The sequence below is a fragment of the Anopheles gambiae genome, chromosome 2 (genome assembly GCF_943734735.2).
Source record: "Anopheles gambiae chromosome 2, idAnoGambNW_F1_1, whole genome shotgun sequence".
Lineage (NCBI taxonomy): Eukaryota > Metazoa > Arthropoda > Insecta > Diptera > Culicidae > Anopheles > Anopheles gambiae.
Window position 1 is genome coordinate 97,107,521 of NC_064601.1, and position 18,554 is coordinate 97,126,074.

At 46.8% G+C, this 18,554-nt stretch overlaps 6 protein-coding genes and 1 long non-coding RNA gene across 12 annotated transcripts in view; 1 reads left to right on the forward strand and 6 right to left on the reverse strand.

The window, feature by feature from the left end:
• Positions 1–10,129, reverse strand: part of LOC1276854 (uncharacterized) — a 276,309-nt gene extending 266,180 nt beyond the window's left edge. For 2 of the 6 annotated variants that reach the window (XM_061643830.1, XM_061643827.1), the window contains exons 1-2: positions 6,083–6,253; positions 5,001–5,660 (exon numbers count right to left, since the gene is read on the reverse strand). In XM_061643830.1, the coding sequence (XP_061499814.1) occupies positions 5,001–5,087 (87 nt within the window). In that variant the 5' untranslated portion in view covers positions 5,088–5,660; positions 6,083–6,253. Of the gene's footprint in view, positions 1–5,000; positions 5,661–6,082; positions 6,286–7,240; positions 7,376–9,848 lie in introns of those variants that run through there. The other 4 variants (XM_061643829.1, XM_061643825.1, XM_061643826.1 and 1 more) reach the window with 3 other exon arrangements.
• LOC133391271 (uncharacterized) lies at positions 6,393–10,449 on the forward strand. The gene is made up of 4 exons (XR_009764760.1): positions 6,393–6,933; positions 7,293–7,575; positions 8,360–9,436; positions 9,561–10,449. It is a non-coding gene; the product is annotated as an uncharacterized LOC133391271 (long non-coding RNA).
• Positions 10,450–11,071: 622 nt separating this feature from the next.
• Positions 11,072–12,920, reverse strand: LOC133391270 (uncharacterized). The gene is made up of 3 exons (XM_061643843.1): positions 12,683–12,920; positions 12,421–12,618; positions 11,072–11,592 (listed from the first exon to the last, which is right to left on the reverse strand). Exons 1-3 carry the CDS (start codon positions 12,774–12,776, stop codon positions 11,243–11,245), a joined length of 642 nt encoding a protein of 213 aa, XP_061499827.1. The 5' UTR covers positions 12,777–12,920; the 3' UTR covers positions 11,072–11,242.
• A 71-nt stretch (positions 12,921–12,991) lies between these two features.
• Positions 12,992–14,422, reverse strand: LOC1276857 (chymotrypsinogen B). The gene is made up of 2 exons (XM_316257.5): positions 13,945–14,422; positions 12,992–13,866 (listed from the first exon to the last, which is right to left on the reverse strand). The coding sequence occupies exons 1-2, from the start codon at positions 14,180–14,182 to the stop codon at positions 13,064–13,066; spliced, it is 1,041 nt and encodes a 346-aa protein (XP_316257.4). The 5' UTR covers positions 14,183–14,422; the 3' UTR covers positions 12,992–13,063.
• An 83-nt stretch (positions 14,423–14,505) lies between these two features.
• On the reverse strand, positions 14,506–15,805 carry LOC1276858 (uncharacterized). Its single transcript, XM_316258.4, has 2 exons — positions 15,194–15,805; positions 14,506–15,125 (listed from the first exon to the last, which is right to left on the reverse strand). Exons 1-2 carry the CDS (start codon positions 15,282–15,284, stop codon positions 14,572–14,574), a joined length of 645 nt encoding a protein of 214 aa, XP_316258.2. The 5' UTR covers positions 15,285–15,805; the 3' UTR covers positions 14,506–14,571.
• Positions 15,806–15,954: 149 nt separating this feature from the next.
• On the reverse strand, positions 15,955–16,811 carry LOC1276859 (uncharacterized). The gene is made up of 3 exons (XM_316259.4): positions 16,650–16,811; positions 16,392–16,589; positions 15,955–16,316 (listed from the first exon to the last, which is right to left on the reverse strand). Exons 1-3 carry the CDS (start codon positions 16,723–16,725, stop codon positions 16,024–16,026), a joined length of 567 nt encoding a protein of 188 aa, XP_316259.3. The 5' UTR covers positions 16,726–16,811; the 3' UTR covers positions 15,955–16,023.
• Positions 16,812–17,360: 549 nt separating this feature from the next.
• LOC1276860 (uncharacterized) lies at positions 17,361–18,266 on the reverse strand. Its single transcript, XM_316260.5, has 3 exons — positions 18,106–18,266; positions 17,847–18,044; positions 17,361–17,785 (listed from the first exon to the last, which is right to left on the reverse strand). The coding sequence occupies exons 1-3, from the start codon at positions 18,185–18,187 to the stop codon at positions 17,445–17,447; spliced, it is 621 nt and encodes a 206-aa protein (XP_316260.5). The 5' UTR covers positions 18,188–18,266; the 3' UTR covers positions 17,361–17,444.
• Positions 18,267–18,554: the final 288 nt, after the last annotated feature.

An 18,554-nucleotide genomic window follows, 5' to 3' on the forward strand; every position in this document is an offset into this window, starting at 1 on the left:
GAAAATGTGCGACTACGATATAAGGCGCCACAAAATAGTGAAAAAATAGATTTTTTTGTTAATCTGTACTTAAATCTTCTTCTTCTTCTTTGGCTCAACAACCGATGTCGGTCAAGGCCTGCCTGTACCCATTTGTGGGCTTGGCTTTCAGTGACTAATTGATTTCCCCCCATAGCAGGATAGTCAGTCCTACGTATGGCGGCGCGTCTATTTGGGGATTGAACCCATGACGGACATGTTGTTAAGTCGTACGAGTTGACGACTGTACTACGAGACCGGCTACTTAAATGTACTTAAATATAAAAAGATAAAAAATTGTCTTTCACGTTTTTCGCTCGAGTAAAGCACATATTTTTGAGAATGTTTTCTATCCAATAACTTCATACTAAAACATATTTCACCCCATTTTCTTGAACCTTTTTAAATCCCTTTTTTTTCAGGCAAACACAAACAAGTGTGTTTACTCTTAAAAGGCTTCCTTTGCATTGGCTCACCCTCATACCAGCATGGTGTGGGTAAAAATAGCGTGTAAAAGGAAACGTTACACCCTGCCGGATGTCAAAGGTGCGGACGTCTGTACAGTAATAAATGTACTTCCGAAAATGATTGATACAATCGAGGAAATGATAATGGATTTATTTATGGCACTGTGTAAAAAAGGGAGTGGAGACTCGATAACAATAATTGCACGAGTCACTTGTTTTTGTGATATACACATTGTTACACTGAAATCATTGTTTGATTGATTTTAACGACAATTTTTGAAATAAAACCCCTTAAAATCATACTTTCATTACACCACAAAAGCATTCCATATTTAGCAACAAACAACATACTGGTGCTATACCGAGCAATGATCTAATCATAGCGCACAAGCAAAAAAAAAACCCACCAATACACATTCTTAACCCAAATACACCCTCAACCCTTCTTTGCAAAACAAATTCCTATTGCTCCACAACTAACAGCAGCAAAACAGAAAACCCCTACTAGTGCTTCTTCAATGGTGCGTTGCGTGGAAAGGTAAAATAAAGCATGCACCATTTCCCCGCACCATACCCGCCACTACCCCTTTTCAGTTATTGCAAAAAGAAAGCCACGTGAAATCGGCTACTCATAATCGACTCACCACCACCAACACAACCAACAGTCCCCAAAAAAGACAAAAAAGATACCATCCGGGCGAAAGGATTGCAACACCCCTGTTGGGGGGAATAAGGAGGTAACGTCCAATTAGGAAAGGCCTTGCGTGGACTCTAGTCTTCTTCCCGCCGGGAGTGGCTCACCCGTTACGCGGTGTACGGGGCCACTCTAAAACTAAGCTCGGGGCAGTGGAAGGCAATGGAAGGAAACGGTACCAAACCAAACCTCGTACCCCCGGCACTAGTTGGTGGGCGGGCCAGTAGGTCTTCTGCTCGGTTCACGGTTCAGTGAAATTCAAGACGAACGTTTTGCGGGGTGTGGAGCATTTTCCGTTCTATTTGCCCTGTCCATCAGCGGCGTGCAGAGCAAGCAAACCATTGTGAGTGCCGCTAGTGTCCGGTCCGGGGAGTGCAGAAGGAGACGCTTGAACAGCTTGGACAGAGAGTAGTTACAGTCTGTCCACCATACGGTTCCCATATGGACATTCTTAGACATTTTCCTTTCTATAGCATCAACGAAAGAATTACCTTTTTTCATATGCTTTGGGCCGCACACACGCGAACGCTAATCTGCATATCGATCGGGCTCAACATTGAAATCGTACCATTCCAAGGCCAGCCGCACGCCTGGTGACGGTTGACCACAGTAGTGTACATCTATTCTAATCGAATAATTCACCCTAGATTCCGTCCCTTATCCCACCACCTGCACACACGTATAGAAGAGCGTTTTTCCGCTGCTTTTCCATGCGTCACTTAGCGTGCCACCCCCTTTTGCATTGCATAACAATTGCCTAGCCCACGTTTGCATGCCGTTGCCGCCCGCTCTTGAATTCCATCCCCTTCGTACGGAGGGGTTCTTCTCCCTTTATCTCGATCCCACTCATCCAGCTTTTTCAGTCTATTTCGATCGCATGCATTCATCAGCGTAATGGAAGAGCGCTATAATATGGTAATTTAATCAAAGCCATACTGCACCGGTGACGAACTTTAGAGGTCACACCTTTATTTTTGAATAGGGAATAGGAAAAAAGTACATGTTTATGCGGTAAATTTAAGTGGATTTTTGATTGATGGCGGTTGTTGAAAATTTTGAAATAATTTTTAATTTCATATAAATTTCAAAATTTCCTTTAAATTAAAAGAAATATGAGTAGTTTACATACTTAATGCATCATAAATACATTCTACGATCATTACTAGTAAGAAACTTAGCAAAAAATGGTTTAACACTGTCTACCAAAAATAGTCCTTCGAACCGGATTTCATAAATGATAATAAAAAGACTGGAAAAATTATCAACGATTTCCTTAATAAAAGACATAAAACAACGACACAATTCAACATTGCTTCTCACGCAACGCCGAAATCAATTTCGGAAGCACAGAAATTAAATCAATCTTAATTTCGCTATCATCAACGAAACTGCATTTTGTCCGTCTCATCTTCATCTTCCTTTACTATCGTCAGCGAGCATCGGATGCACTCGCTGGGTGGTAAACCTACCGCAGCATCACATCCGCACTTTCTAACTAGCATCATCATCAGCGTTTGTACGGGCGCGAGTATGGCCAAAATGACAAACGAAGAAGAAATAATAATAAAAACAGCCTTTAATCACAAACGGGTAAACGAAATCGAAATCATAAACCCCCAATTGCGCGAGCATTCCCTTATACGATCCCAACCCATTACACAGCCCCGTGACGTGAACGACTAAATTGCCTTAAAAACGACAAACGGCAAAAAAGATGGTACCGTCGGTACCATCTACGGGCGACAGCCAGGCAAAACAAATAGCAAACGGGCGGGTTGATCAAGCGCGAGATCAAGCACGCGCACACATTGCCGCTGAAGACCGGCACTCACCACCTACCCGCCTGGAAGATGTTACAAACCGTATCCCCGGGAAGCTGCAACCACCCCGCGGTGGGAGGGCTAAAATGGTCCAAGACTCGTTGGGACTATATTTTTCTTTTATTACACCTTCAATCCATAAGTTTTGCCCGTTGGTCCGTCCAAGGAAGAAAGTGCACACATTTGCGTCCCCGTATGGCCCGGAATCGGGAAGTTTGCGGGTGTTGGAATTTTTGTGGTTTACTTTTGCTACATTTTGCCGGCCAAATGTACAGGCTAGGCACACAGTCCGGCTGGCCACCGCAGAGCGGTACATTGCGCTGCGGTGTTTTCCGCCAATATCTTTCGTTTTATTATTCCACCGTCGCCGGTTGGTCCGCGCAGCTTTGTCCTGCTTTCTTTCCCGGCCCGGCAAACATTACTGCCGTACGGGCGGACACCGCGGAAATGAACGTCGCCAAATGGTCCGTGTGCCGAGACCGCGGCGACCACCCGAGGAATCCTCTCATGCGTGCCGGGCACGCAAATGCCCCCGCTACGGTGCCCGTACGGCCGTGAAATTGGATATTAGGTTATGGGTTTTCGGAAGCAAACTTCTGCCTCCTGCTGTATTAATTGCATACTCTGCCCCCTTTGCGGGTCCGCACCGTTTGAGGGAAGAGAAAATATATGCCATAATTGTCGCCTGCGTGTGTGCGCGCGCGCGCTATTTGGGACCGAGAGTTTAGTGGCGAGTTGCGAAGATAGTTAGGGATGGCTTTCGAAAAAAAAACGCACACTAATCAACCGCCTGATCAATTAAGCGAGCGAATGACGCATAATGTGGGACACACAGACGGAAGATTTCCGGCCCTCATTTAGAAGGTCATTAAGGATAGGTTCGTCAATGATCGGCACGAGACTATGCTTTATAAAGCTCACTTTAGCAGGCTTGATCGTAGTGTCTCCGTGGCATGATGGGAAGTGCTTAGTGTAGTACACAGCCGGAAATGTGCAGGAATCTAAGCTGAACCGAATTTAACCGATATGAAAATCTGTTTGAAATCAGTTCCAGAATTGGTGCTATGGTTTTAAGATATCTGTATGTGTTTTTCATAAGTTCCAGGATTGCTTTTAGGCCAGAATCAGCCATAGTACGTGTTGAGAAATAGATCCAGGACTTGTATTGACTATTGGGAATCAGTTGCATATGAGTTTGAGGAATTGATTCAATATCAGTGTTTCTGGAGCGGTGTTTCTGAAGCAAACCATTGTGAGTGCCGCCAGTGTCCGGTTCGGGGAGTGCAGAAGGAGACGCTTGAACAGCTTGGACATAGAGTAGTTACAGTCTGATATATGTTGGATAAGCTCTAGGAAGTTCAGAATCATTATCAGAATCAGTATTCCATAAGAAATAGATTCAAGACACGTATCGTTGTAGGTTTTGTCTGAGTTAAAAGCCGGTATGGACTTATGATAACCTTCTGGACTGATATGGGTCCAGGATCAGTTGCAAGACTTATATGGATTCAGAATTAGCACTGGAGCTAGTAGGATCAATTCCAGAACCAATATGAGTTCTGGATCAGTTCCAGGACTTACATTAGATGGGAACAGCTATTGGGCTTAATGGATTGTAAGATTACAGGATCAGCTGCAGAACCAATACGGATTGTAGATTAGTTCCAAAGTATTTTATAGGATCCAGAATTGGTATTCGTTCAAGAAATATATTCTTGAACTGTATTGGTTAAATATCAGTTAAAGACCCGGTATGGAACTGGAATATGATGAAAAACTAGTATAGATTAAGAATCAGTTCTTAGACCGCTATGGGCTGTGAATCAATTGCAGTACTGCAATAAAGTTTAGGATCAGCAGTTTTAAAAAACTTTCGTCAGCACCATGACGTTATTACATACCTCTGAAATTGTTTTGAGTAGAGAATTTTTATGAAATAATACAGAAAATACCTAACGACACCTAAGAGGAAAAGGCCTAAAGATCATAAAAAAAACTTACTTCATCTTCTACCGATGGGTTCCTCTGAACGCCGAGCCGAACCTTCGAATACTGCTTCAAAAGCACGCGCCAAACAACGTACGCCATATTGTACCGTGTTTGTGCCGGGCCACAATTTTCCCTTAGGGTTTCTTAGTATTCACTTCCAATCAACCGGCATTCCGGCATCGTTAGCCCTTTGTTAACCCTCTTTTATGATCCTATTAACCCTTGGTGGGTTTCAATTGCGAAGTTTTAACTTCCAAAATCCGAACACAAGCACGCACGTTTTCCGTTTCACGCGTAGTAGTAAGTAGCCTTTGCTTACGGGGGAGCCCTTACGTACATTTACACGCAAATTGCGCTAATCACACCACTATTTCCACACTATCTCACACACTCGCAATCAAAGGAGCTTCTTCTTGAGCCATCGAGAGGGTTGGTTCCACGAAAAATTCACTCCGTTTCTCTTTCACCGATAATTTACCCAAAATAACGACACCTCCACCCCTTCAAACTGCACCACGCGCGCACCCGTAATTACACCCCACAACACACTGACGCGTTTCTTTCCCTTTCTTTCCACACGGCGATCGGCCGCGTGATGATCCTTTCAATTCACGGCTACTACTACTTTTCGCACTATTTTCTATTCACTGAGCATACACACTTCTTTTTCTGCTGAAATAAAAAAAGCCACACACACACACACACACATATTTATGAATACACAGCCACAAATCAAGTACGCCACCGACAAGAGAGTCGTACGAACGGTAGACAGGGAACGCACGCCACTGTTTTGCCCCTTCTCTCTCTCTCTCTCTTTCTATCAGTTGTTTAAATTTCCAAGCGGCTTGACCACTGTGGTACGTTCTCCGCCGCTTCCACCACACTTATCATAACCTATATTTTCACTGGCCGGGCAATCATAATTACCGGATTGATGGATTAATTTTCGGCACCAGCACTGAAGAAACCATTTCCACAGTGCCTACTGTGTGTGTTTGTGTACGTCAGCGCTCTGTTGATTGAGCACATTCACTGAAGCTGCAACAAGCAATTGTAGTTACACTGCACCAGTCACGCACGGCAATACACACCTTCACATCGTCGAACATCGTCGGATTGACAAAGCACGATTCACACGCTTGGGCCCGATCACGGCACGATCGAGAACGGCACATCCGGTCGGGTACCGTCTCCGTCCCGGTTCAGGTAGGGTTTTTTTTATCTCCAAAAAAAGAAGGCTCTGTGCAAGTAGAACAGTGCCGTGTGTAGAGCTGTGTGCGAAGAAGAGCGTCTCAACACAGCCGTCAGTGTCGACGCGATGTCAATTCATTAGTGTAAGCACGTAACACGCACCGTGTAGTAGTAGTGTGGTAGAGCCACAGCAGCAAATGTTAGCTAGAAACAACGCTCCCCCCTTCCCTAGGGGGAAACTGAAGGGAAAAAAGGTCCCTTGCCCCCCCTTTCCACACACACAAACAGAGCAGGCAGTGGAAAGATTAGCCACGGTCGTGCCGGCGCGTTGTCACACGGCGGAGGAGCGACTAATACGTTTGGATTAGTAAAATCCCGCAAGTGCGTCTCGAATGCCCAGCCGGAACAGGCGTGTGACATCATCAACCACGACTTGAGGGGGGGGGGGGGGGGGGGGGGGAGGGATTCCGCGAACCGTGAAAACACATCCCCATACACACGCGTCATGGTATTCACCCGGTGGCTAATTGATTTTGCTGCCCTCCCGCACACACAGGATCCGCGCGCACATCTCTAAGCACACTGTAGTACAGTGGAGTGGTGTTGGTGGAGAAGAAGAAGCCTTGCACGCTTCGACGCGCACGCACACACACACAACTTTTTTGTTGGAGCCAAAGGAGAGCCACAAGAAGAAGTACAACACACACCCGTGCAAAACATTAGAAGTGTTGTAGCTCCCCTCGTTTGCAAGGTAAGTTGAATTCTTTACCAATATTGCACTGCACTAGATACAAACACACACATACAAATCGCCGAAAGAAAAAAAACACTCGCGATTGACAATTTGCAAAAAAACAAAACAATACACCCAAGCGGGTCACACACAGAGCGACACCTCAGCGTCTCCTCCACAAACTAAAACGGTGTCATGGCATGCTGGGTGTGTGTGTGTGTGTGTATCTGTTGTACGTGCTTGTGCAGTTTGATCTTCACTGTCGCACCAACTCGTGCCGTACGTGCCGGCTGCAGCTTCTAATTCATTCTTCGTTTGCACTCACATTCCCCAGCTGAACCACCTTCTAACCTCACTTTTTTTTGTTTTTGTTTTAGTGAATCAATCCGATCCGCACTGACGACGTTTTGCACGCACGCGTTCACGACGCGCGTCGATCAAAATCCGATCCGATGGTTCCCTTTTTTGTTGTTGTTGTTGTTTTCGGTACAGCACGCCAAACGCCAAACCAACCACCAGCACCCGAGGAAGCCGTACCCGCGTGTGTGTACATCGAATCGCGTACTGACGAACCGGCGGCAACCGGCGGAGTGGCCAAGCGAGTGTGAGCCAGCGTGCGCGCGCGCACACACTCTCGCGCGCCCCTTACTCTCTCGCCAGGTGAGGGAAGCATAAGGGTGGGGAATGGAGACCGAGAGGGCAGGCGGCCCCACACCCAACACAGTTTCGTTGTTTTCTTTTCCGTTCGACCTGGTCCGATGATTTTTCACAACGACAGTGGTGCCCAACAACAACTACAAAGTGATGTGGCCCCGCGAGGCGAATTAAAGCCCGGTTGCGGGGCGCAGGGGAGGGTTAGCTTTTCCCTCCCTCCTTCTGCGGGAGAAGTTTTTGTTTTGATCGACGGTCGGATGCGCGCAGCTACTGGTTGCTGCTGCTTCTGCTGCTGACCGCGACCGTAACAATAATGTTGATGATTGTTGCTGTCCGTCGCTGGAGATAGGGTAGGAAGCGGGTGTGGCCGGGAAAATAATCGACGGGGTTTGACCACGAAGTTCGATAGGGAGAGAGAGTGCAGAAACCGTTTTGTTTTCCCGAGGGAGAGTCAGACAGGTATCAACTGTCATGGGCGCTACATCGTATCCGGACCTTTTTTTTTTTGAAGAACTTTTATGGTGCTCCAATGTGCGTGATTTATGGCTTTCAATTGACAGTAAAGCAATGAGTAGAAACAATTCAAGTAGGAGGGGATTTTAGAACTTTGTTTCCAATTTTTAAGGTGTTTTGTTTTGTTGGGGAACAACGCTTTGGCCCTTTAAGCATTTTTTTTTAATTAAGTTTGTCTAGTTTTAGGTAAATCATATTTAAAAAAATACTTTACAATATATAATAAGTAATTACCCGATTTTAGTTAATATTTGTTATTGATCTCCTATCCTTTCAGCCGTCTAAAATAAACCTAATTTGATGCCACCTCCGTGGCACTAAGCGGACAGCAGACATCAGGGTCCGAAATGAAAAGCCCCCTCCGCCACCGGAAACCATTTAGCCGTCGTGCTAAAAATGCTATACCAGAGCGATATTGACCCGACGGCGGTCACGGTGAAGGACAGCGATTATGTGATGCCGCCCGGAGGGGACCCGCCGGCATTTGGCAAAATATGCTAATCACGGACGGATTTTGATTATAAAGTTCGTTGCTCCCTCATCCTCCTCCCACTACTGAAAGAGGGGTGGGGAGAGTGGGTAATTGTTCTTACCAGTCTGGGTAAATGAGCTCGGCTTAATGCGTCACCCATCATGCTCGGTGCTGAAGAAGGAAAAACTTACTTATGCTTTCGTTGTAGTTAACTCACAAGCGTTTTAGACAAAAGTGGCATTACATACAGTGGCAATAGGGGCTAGGGTCCAAAAAGCTTGGCAACAAATGGAAACCAACCCGTTTTTTTGCTCTCCCTCCCATTGCACACTCCGCTTGATGGTCGCGAATTCGATCGAACTAATTATTGTTCGCATACTCTATGAAAAAGATGCCCATTTTGTGCGCAAGCACTAACTGGAAAGTAGGGCAAAGGGAAATGCATAACGCAAGCTAAAGAAAAAGGGAAAACGAACGTTCACTTTCGGCGGGGTTTGGGTGAAGAAAACGTGAAGGTAGAATCGTTAGAAATTAAATTGTTTTCTTTGTAACAGTTTTCTTTTTAGAATGATAAAGCTTACGAACGGACGAACAAAGTGGAAGCAACACAACACACCGCCTGTTACGACACCGCTTTCGTTGGCGGTTCTGTCTGAGTAGCTGCCGCCACCAACGACGATGTCGGAACTCCCTCCCGATTGGGAAGAAAGTTTAAAATCATCAACAGCAGAAGATCCTCCTTTCCAAAAAAGCTGAGCGCCGCTTGGTTTGCGTGCCAGCCAGCCAGCATGTGTGGCTTTTTAATGTGTTAATCAATTGCCTTATTAATTCATTACTTCCTCCCCACCCCGGCCAGCGGAATCGCAATTCGCTTTCTGGAAGGTGAGCGGTGATGAACGTCCGCGCGTGATACGCTAAACACAAGCCAGCGGCGGCGTGTGGCACTATTGGGCATATTAATAATCAACGCCGCTTGTTGTTTCTTTCTCCCTCTCCTCTTTCACAGCCACAAAGCACAGACACAGACGAATGGACACCGCGGCCGCCGTATGGAAAATCTATAGGCAGGCAGGCAGGTAGGCGACGAACCGACCAGTTCGGCGTATTGCTTATTTTGCAATTGGTGGATTTGAAAATTCACTTTCTCTAATGAAGAAAAACTTTCCATTTCCATCGCCCGATGCATCCGTGTGGCGATGTAACAACGCACGCTCGCGCTCATTTGTCTAACTCTGCCTTTGCCTTTTTCGTAATGAGGCGCCACGTGGCTTAGAACACTGAAGTTGTTACTTACCCGCTGCCAAACTGCATCGATCCACGCGGCGCACGTACGGCCGTGCCCGGTCATCCAATCGATTGCCGTGCGGCAATAGAGGTGACAGGTGTGCAGCAGGATCAAGAAATGATCCATAAAGCCGGCCATTGCGTGGGCGATCGAGGTTGTTTTGATGAAGCTTCAATCAAACTGTCTCTTTGGGTTTGACTCGAAGCACAGTGGCACCTTTAAACACACTTCAATGACACAACCGTGGCGCACCAGAACACCACACACACGCTCATCACTTCGTCATCGGTATGCTACCAGCGAGCGACTGAAGGGACTAACGCCGGACCAAGCAAATCACAGGGCAGCAATGACCGCAGGCGCGCGCAAACACACAAAAGCATAAGCACATGCTTCCCTTTACCGTTTGTAGCCACCAGCCGTCCAGAACCCTCGGCGTGTGTGTGTGTGTGTGCGTATAGTTGTACGCCACCAGTAGGCCGTTTTGTGTTTCAAATGTGTTTGACGGACGGAACGGAATCATCCAATTCGCTTCACACCGGGTGGGAGCGTGATGGGGTGGCGTACATCCGTCCGGGAGCGAAGTTGTGCCGGGCTGAAACTGGTAAAACGTAAGGAACCGGCCACGAACCCCGAGTTCTAAGGGCACACCTTGGCCAGGCGGTAGCAGTCGTGCGTTTCTTTCATTTCGCCCTTCGGCTGAAACCAATCGAGAAACGATATGCTGGAGCGACCAATGGAGGTATGTGCAAAAAAAACCTCTTGGACGGCAAAGCGACGACCGTTTGGGAAGCCCCACAAGAAGCTTGTGTTGCTGATTTTAGGTTGCAATTGTTTCTTAGAGGGTTTTTTGTTTGCCTTGTCAGATACAGAAGGCCAGAACAACCTCAATACGTGAAAAACAGTCGAAAAGGAAGGGGCAAACATAGTAAGACGACACATTAAAAGACAATTAAACGTTTCAACAAAGCAGAGAGGGGGACCGGTCGTGTGGGATACACTTTGTTAATTGGATGCAGTTTTACAGCACGCATCACGTGCCAAATGGGAGAGTGATTGTGTTTAAAAAAGCACCCAACTTCCCCTTGTGTAGGGTATTATTCTTTTTTTCTATCATTACCTCAGGTTACTGTCGGCCACAGACACTTAAAGGATGTAAGAAGTAGCCACGCCGGTATCGTTTGTCGCCTTGGAGGTCATTCAATGGATGGTGTTACGGTAAGGTAGTCGAATTGTGTAATTTTATACTACCAAAAAGGCTTCTCGTTTGGGATTTATTTTGACAATCTGTCATAATTAAGCTAATTTAAAGGCTATCCTAATTCTTGTTCCTTACTTCTAACAGAGCCGATTGTCTAACTTATCCTGTCCTGGCCGATTGTCTAACTTAAGTAATCCACTACTTAAGCCAAACTACACTTCAGCAGCACCGTATCGTCCACGCCGTTCGCATCCGTATCGAGCGGACAGTCGTAGTAATAGAACAGCTCGTGGTTCCACTTGGTAAACGCAATGTAATCCAGATCCAACCGTTGCCGGTTGTCGTTAAACTCCAAAAACGGGCGCTTCTCACCATCCTTCGTCAGCAGTACGTTACCATTATCGAACACCTCGAGTCGAAACATCATCGGTCGCGTTTTGGACAGCACATTCGGTGTCAGCTGAATCTTGAGCGGCGTATTCACGTACTCACTGTTGCTGGCGCGCGTGTGACGATTCACTTCTGAGTTTTGATTCGCCCAGCCGGAAAGACCTGGAAGGATATGCAGTGAGTTTGAATAAGTGATTGGGAAAAAAAAAGAAGTTTTAGTCAGAGTCGAATCAGGTCCAGAATTAGTTTCCAGGATCGGCCCCGGAGTCGGAATTGAATTCGGCATCTCTATAAGAATATGCGATTAGGCCTATTCAGCAACAATTGTATGAATACCAAACCTGCTCAAAGGATCCAAATTTACTTGTAAACGATCCTTTCTAACGGAGATTCCGGAACTGATTCCATTTCTGAATCATCCAGGTTTCAATTCCAGAACTAATACTGTTTCCGGAACCAATTCCAAAGCACCAAGGCAATTCTGAATCCAAATCCGGATCAGATTGCGATTCAAACTTCGACTTCTGCTCAGGAATCCGAGTAGAAGGCAGATTTCAATTACAAAACTAAAACTGATTCCGGAACCAATTCTAAGGCACCAATTCCAGGGATTCCAAATCCTGTTCCGATTGCAATTTCTAATGCCAATTCCGATTCCGGACCCGATTCTGATTCCTGGGCTAATTTCGACTTCGACTCAGGAATCCGAATCGGAGGCGGAATTGATTGCAAACACAGAATCGGACAGATCGCTTCTGAAACATCCAGATTTCAATTCCAGAACTAATACTGATTCCGGGGCCAATTCTGATTTCCAACTCAGATCAGATTGCGATTACTGAGCCAATTTCCGGTTCCAGAGGCGATTCTGATTCCTGCTCAAGAATCCAAATCGAAGGCGGAGTTGATTGCAAACACAGAATCGTTATCGGATCTTCCACCATTAGCTTGAATGCTAAAATATTCATTTATGGAAGCAGCGTTACTTACAAATTTCGGACACACTCTCGCCGTAGGGAAAGCGCGACTTGCCGAAGCGTATGATACCGTCGGTCGGACCGACCATGCCCACCCGTATGTACTTCGAGTTGTGCGTGCGGCCGACGTATCGGAAGTTGTCCGTCGCAAAGTATTCCAGCGTTTCGTTGTAACCGGGCACGGTGTCATACTGGAGACATCCCCGAACCGCTGCAAGTGTTTTTTGTAACATCGTTACTAAAATATCGTCATAAACCAACTTCAAAATACGTACCTTCGAATGGGTTGCGAAGTTGGGGAGTGCTGCTTACAGCGGACGAAGCTATTAGAACTAGAAAAGGTACCAGCGTGAAGAAGATCTGCTTCATTATGCTTCCTAACGGCCCGTTGCGTCACCACGAACTGTCTTGACCGTCTCGCCGAAGCAGAAGACCACCGCGCCTCTTGAGTTCTCATACACACACACACACACACACACACACACACACACACACACACACACACACACACACACACACACACACACACACACACACACACACACACACACACACACAGAAAAACCAGATAAACCAGTTCCAGCTCTAGATATCAAAATCGTTCGGGTACGGGAGAGCTTCCGTTAGTCTGCGAAGGTCACCTTCGATTCCGCGCTTTATTGAAACAAACTCTCCACCCGCCGGCCATTCAGCTGCACCCTCAGCAGCACGTTGCCCCCGTGCTGCTGCAAGAACTTCTTCGTCTTCGGATCGACCGCCAGGCGGAGCAGCGCCGTACTGCCATCGCTCGGAACTGGTTTGCTTACCGTGCCCGGGCGCTGTAGTGGATCCTCGTACCGGACGCCCTGCTCACGCAGCCAATCGAGATACTTCGCCACGTCCGTGTACCCAACGTACCCGTGCGAGTCGCAGATACCGCTCTGCTTGGCGTCCACCGCCGAGAACGACGTCAGCCCGCGCAGAAACCAGTAACCGCTCATTCGGAAGAACATCCCACCACCGCTGTCCCCGTTGCAGCTGGACGTACCGTTGCGGCTGCCGGCACAGTACACCTTCGTCGTCAGCACCTGGCTGAAGAGGTTCCGATCGCTGGCGAGACAATCTTCCGCACTCACGACCGGTACGTTCGCCTGCCGCAGCTCAGCCGACGTTGTGCTCTGTTCGGTCCAGCCCCAGCCCACGACCGTCCCGTACGCACCGACCAGCTGCCCAATGTCCTGCCGCACCGAGCGAATGCAGACGGGCTGCACGTAGTCGTCGTACGTGAACTGGGTTTGCATCTTCAGTATGGCAATGTCGTCGTCGAACGTGCGCGCACTTGCCCCGGGCGGCGAGATGACGTCAAACACACGGTTTTCCTGCACGGTCGGGCCACCGACGTCGAGATCAAACAGGCCGGCCCGCGCCACCAGCCGGCCCGCCGCAATCGGTCGTTGGTTTTCCACCACACAGTGATACGCTGAAAACCATTACGAACAAACCAAGCGTTTGAGGGATTACTTTCTCATTACCAATGTTTCCAATGCGTCATATATACCCGTCAGAACGGTGTCCCGGTTGATGATGGTGCCGCCACACTTGTACGAGGTGCGGCGGATCGACTCACGGTGAAACACTGCCACGTGCCACGGCCACATGCCGGGCGTGGACGCTGTACCGCCAAAGATGAGCCCCTGCTTCAGCACCTGCACCTGGCCACACTGTTGGGCCGATATTTGCTGTGGCGTTAGTAGAACGGAAATCAGCAGCAGCGACAATAACACAAGACCGGCCATGATGGCTGCAAACGTTCGACTAACACAAGCCTCCTGGGTGTATGTGTGGCCCTGGCTTCCTTCCCGGCTAATCAGCTGTTTTGCTGTGTGCAAGATCGTCGATCGCCGGTCGCGTTGGATGTGTACAAACAAACACTAGCGTAGACAAAATCCGGTTTCGTTGCGACGGTTACAGCACTCCACGGCGGAGCCTGTTTAAGATGATGGTTATTCCCTTGTGCTGCACGTACACCACCAAGAGCACTATCACGCTGTTTGTTTATGGGAAATCCCCAAACAGAGCCCTATCCCCCGTGAGGTAATTCGATCGAAATAAGCGAAGATTTAAGAATTATTTTCATATTTATTAATTCCAATTCCCTTACACCGTTTGACCTTAACCTTCAACCTCAAGCAAGGCTGCAGCGCAGCAGCACCGACTCCTCGCCCACCGCCCCTGCCCCACCATCGTTCAGCGGACAGTCGTAGAAGTAGACCAGATCCACGTCCCACTTCACGAACGCCATATAGTCTGGCGGGATCGCGTTCTCGCTATCGCTGTACTCGAAGAACGGACGCCGCTCGCCGTCCTTCGTCAGCTGCACCCGCCCATTATCGAACACCTCGAGCTGGAACACGAGCGGGCGCGACTTGTGCAGCAACCGTGGCGTCGACGCCTCCTTCAGCAGCACGTTGGTGAACGATTGATTGCGGCGCCGGGTCTGGCGGCGCGCAACCGACTGCGTATTGCCCCAACCGCTGATGACTAGCTCGACGACCGCCTCGTCGAACGGGAAGGCCGACCGGCCGAACCGAATGTGGCCATCGTTCTTGCCCATGATACCGATCCGGAAGTAGCGCGAGCTGCTCGTGCGCCCCACATTGCGGAACGTATTGGTGGCAATGTACGTCGGGGTGTCGTTGTAGCCCGGGACGTCATCGAACTGGAGACATCCCTTGATCGCTGCAGGAAATCAAGTGGGAATATATTAGTGGAAGAAACATGTAAAAGAATTGCAGGTAAACACTCACCATCGAAGGGATTGTTGTGCAAAGTATTTGCTGTACCGGGGCTAGCCGATAGAACGATCGCTAGGATGGCTAATGGCGCGAACGCGATCATCACGCTGCTGGTGCTGGGGATGAACTGCGTTGCGATTAGTTCGAGATTCCGTGCGTTTTCTTAAAACCGGCTTCCCCTATCGAGCGTCAAATCTTGACTTCAAGTAGACCCACAGAACCAACACAAACAACGGTCAGCGGAATATGCATCAAAAAATAAGTTCATTATTGTTCTCTACAGAAGATCAGTATTGTAATCTGGTGTAGAAACACAACACTTTTTTTCTTTTTTAGTATTGAATTCGACATAACTTTTGCTCCTGATTTTAGTGCTTCAAGGTGAATAACTTAAGATGGACCAAAGTACATTTCAAAGGCAATGTATTGTGCGTTGTATTCAAATCCATCAAACGACAATCGTAGGAAGAAACCAACGATCAGCTTGTCCATTTAATCCAGCTTGAACGGTGGCCAAGAAAGTTAATGAAATAGTTCGTACTAGTATGACGCTATAAAATCCCAAACCGCTGATTAGAGTGAGAGCATCCCATGTTGAAGATTCGGTGCTAAGGCTTACGGAAAAGTGCATTATACCTACAGGTAGTGCCCGAGCTGCACGATCCCTCTTTCGGATTCGGAGTTACGCGAGTTACAACCGTTACAAAGAGTTACAACCGTCTTCGGTCCTAGACCTGCCATTCGGGGCTTGAACCCATGACGAGACCAGCCCATTCAGCTCATTGATTTTATTTTGTTTTATTTTTTTTATAATTGTTTTGGTTTCCAGGATCCTTTCCGCTCTAAAAAGGACAATCGTAGAAGTAGATCAATTCCCTTTCCCATCTGTTAAACGCCATATAATTAGCGGGGATCCGGCTACTATCTTGGAACGCCAGGAACGGTTGCGGCTGGCCATCGATCCGTAACTCCACCCGTCCCTCGTTGAACACTTCCAGCACAAACATTAGCGGATGAAACGGAGACAACAGATTGGGAGTTTGAACTTCGACGAGCACATTGTTCGTTGCTCGGTTACCAGCCGTTCGATACTGGCGCCTTCCAGCACTTTTGCTGTTTCGCCATCCTCCTAGCACTGTGGTAAGTTGAAACGTGTGTACAATAAGTAGCTAAAACTAACTAACCCACCACCGATTCAGGGTCACCTTACCAATCTCAATCACATTGCTATCGTATGGAAATTGCGACCTTCCAAACCGCAAATGTCCATCCATTGGGCCAAGTACAGCAAATTTAAACACCTTCGAGCGATCTGTGCGGCGTACGTGTTGCAGGTTGGACGTTGGGAAGTAACTTACCGGTCCATTATAGTCTATCGCACCGTTGTACTGCTTGCAGTCTCTGATAACTTTTAAGCAAAAAGTGGTACTCAATATCAACGCATGTCTTACACAATTTTGTCACTTACTATTGAACGAGTTACTCGCCAATGCTCCAACAACCAGCGCGAACACAATTATCGGTACACCTTTCAGCGAACTCATTTTACTTCCTGCTGTGTGATGCACCGCACGGAACTGCAATTTAATTCAGAGTGCGATGCATTATAAATAGTTTTATCTTTGCGCAGGTTCTGGGGTTTTTCAGACGTACAAATACCATTTCACTTTATCTTAGCATCGTTTGGCTGATGATACAAGAGACAACAAGTGAGTGATAACATTTGATTTGCAGGCGTATGAACAACAATATATATTACTATCATGTCTGTGTACATCTTTAACGTTTGCCTTGTTTAATGTTAGATATTTCAATATTAGTATTTCATTCTTATCTACAAGTCTAGTACGATTCTAAGAACATTTAGTTTCTTTGCTTTTGTTAAATAACAGTTTATCTTTCCGTTAACCAGATCTTGCCGGAAATCATGTTTGACGGAAGTAGCAACACGACTTTATTGGTAAGCTGTTGCAAGTATTATCCAAGCTCTGCTTCTTTCGTGAGTGGATCTGGTGACGAAGAACCTTACGTGTGGTGTTCTGGCACAGACTTGAGAACGATTATCATATCGGCCATATTAGCTGAACATGCGTGACGTCTTCTGTTGTCCTTAAAAGTTTTATAATGTTGATATAGTTTCTTTCCCATCTCTTAATCATTCCATGTCTACAGAGGCTGCTTTTGCTCTTCACATTTTTATTAAGTAATTAGTAATACAACCGTCAGACCTTGCACTTGCCAATTTCGTGTCGTTGATCGCACTTTAGTTTACCTGCATTTTACCACCTTCGTAACAAATCGTAGCGTTCGCATTCACAGGACAATCGTAGAAATAGACCACGTCGTTATTCCACTTGGTGAAGGCCATATAGTTGAACGGAGTTTTCTTTGCATCGTTGAATAACAGGAACGGGTAATCCTGTCCTTCGATCCTAACCTGAATCGTACCATCGTGGAACAGCTCGACCAGAAACACGGTTGGACGATTAGCGGACAACAGCTGCGGAGTCTGTACCTCGGCAAGCACGAGGTTCGTATTATTATTCGATGCCGATCGATGCTGTCGTCTTCCAGCGCTCTGCGTGTTGGTCCATCCTCCAAGTACTTGAAGAGAATCATATTAAGAAAGTATTCTAAGAAGATGTATTATGAACAAGTAACTTACCTATCTCTATCACATCCCTGTTGTATGGGTATAGAGAAGTGCCGAAACGTAGGATGCCATCAGAGCTTCCTTGCACGGCTATCTTAATGAGCTTGGATTTGCTTGTATTTTCGACGTGCAGCAGATCTTTCGTCGGGATGTACGTCAGTGGATCATTATAATTCCCCACATGGCCGTACTGCTTGCAACCTTTAATGGCTTTTCAACAAAGTAAGAATAACTTGCTGCTGTATGCAAAAGATAGCTTGTAAATGCTTACCATCGAAGGAATTCGCGTGAAACGCATTAGATGGACATATAATGCTAATCACTACAATTACTACAACGATTAGAAGCTTCATGATGATATCGTAGTACAGTCCGTTGTGTCGTACCGTTGTGGACGATAATAGCAATGAACTCGTGATTGTGTATATTTTTTTACTATATATATACCCTGATTCAGAACTCACGCTATCGTACTGATAGCGCTGATAAGATAAGCATTTGTGGAAATCTTATCTTAAGAAATAATCATGTTATGAAGTGCAACCTACAACACGTTTATTGACACATTATAAACGTGATGCCGTGATGCTCTTCACAAGTATGTAAGCTCGGAAGTCGCAGATAAACCTGATAATAAAAAGCCCAATTCCCAAGCGGGATGCGCGAATCATTTAAACATGTTACGATAATTCTGAGTGCTTCGTATACAAAGCAAGCAAA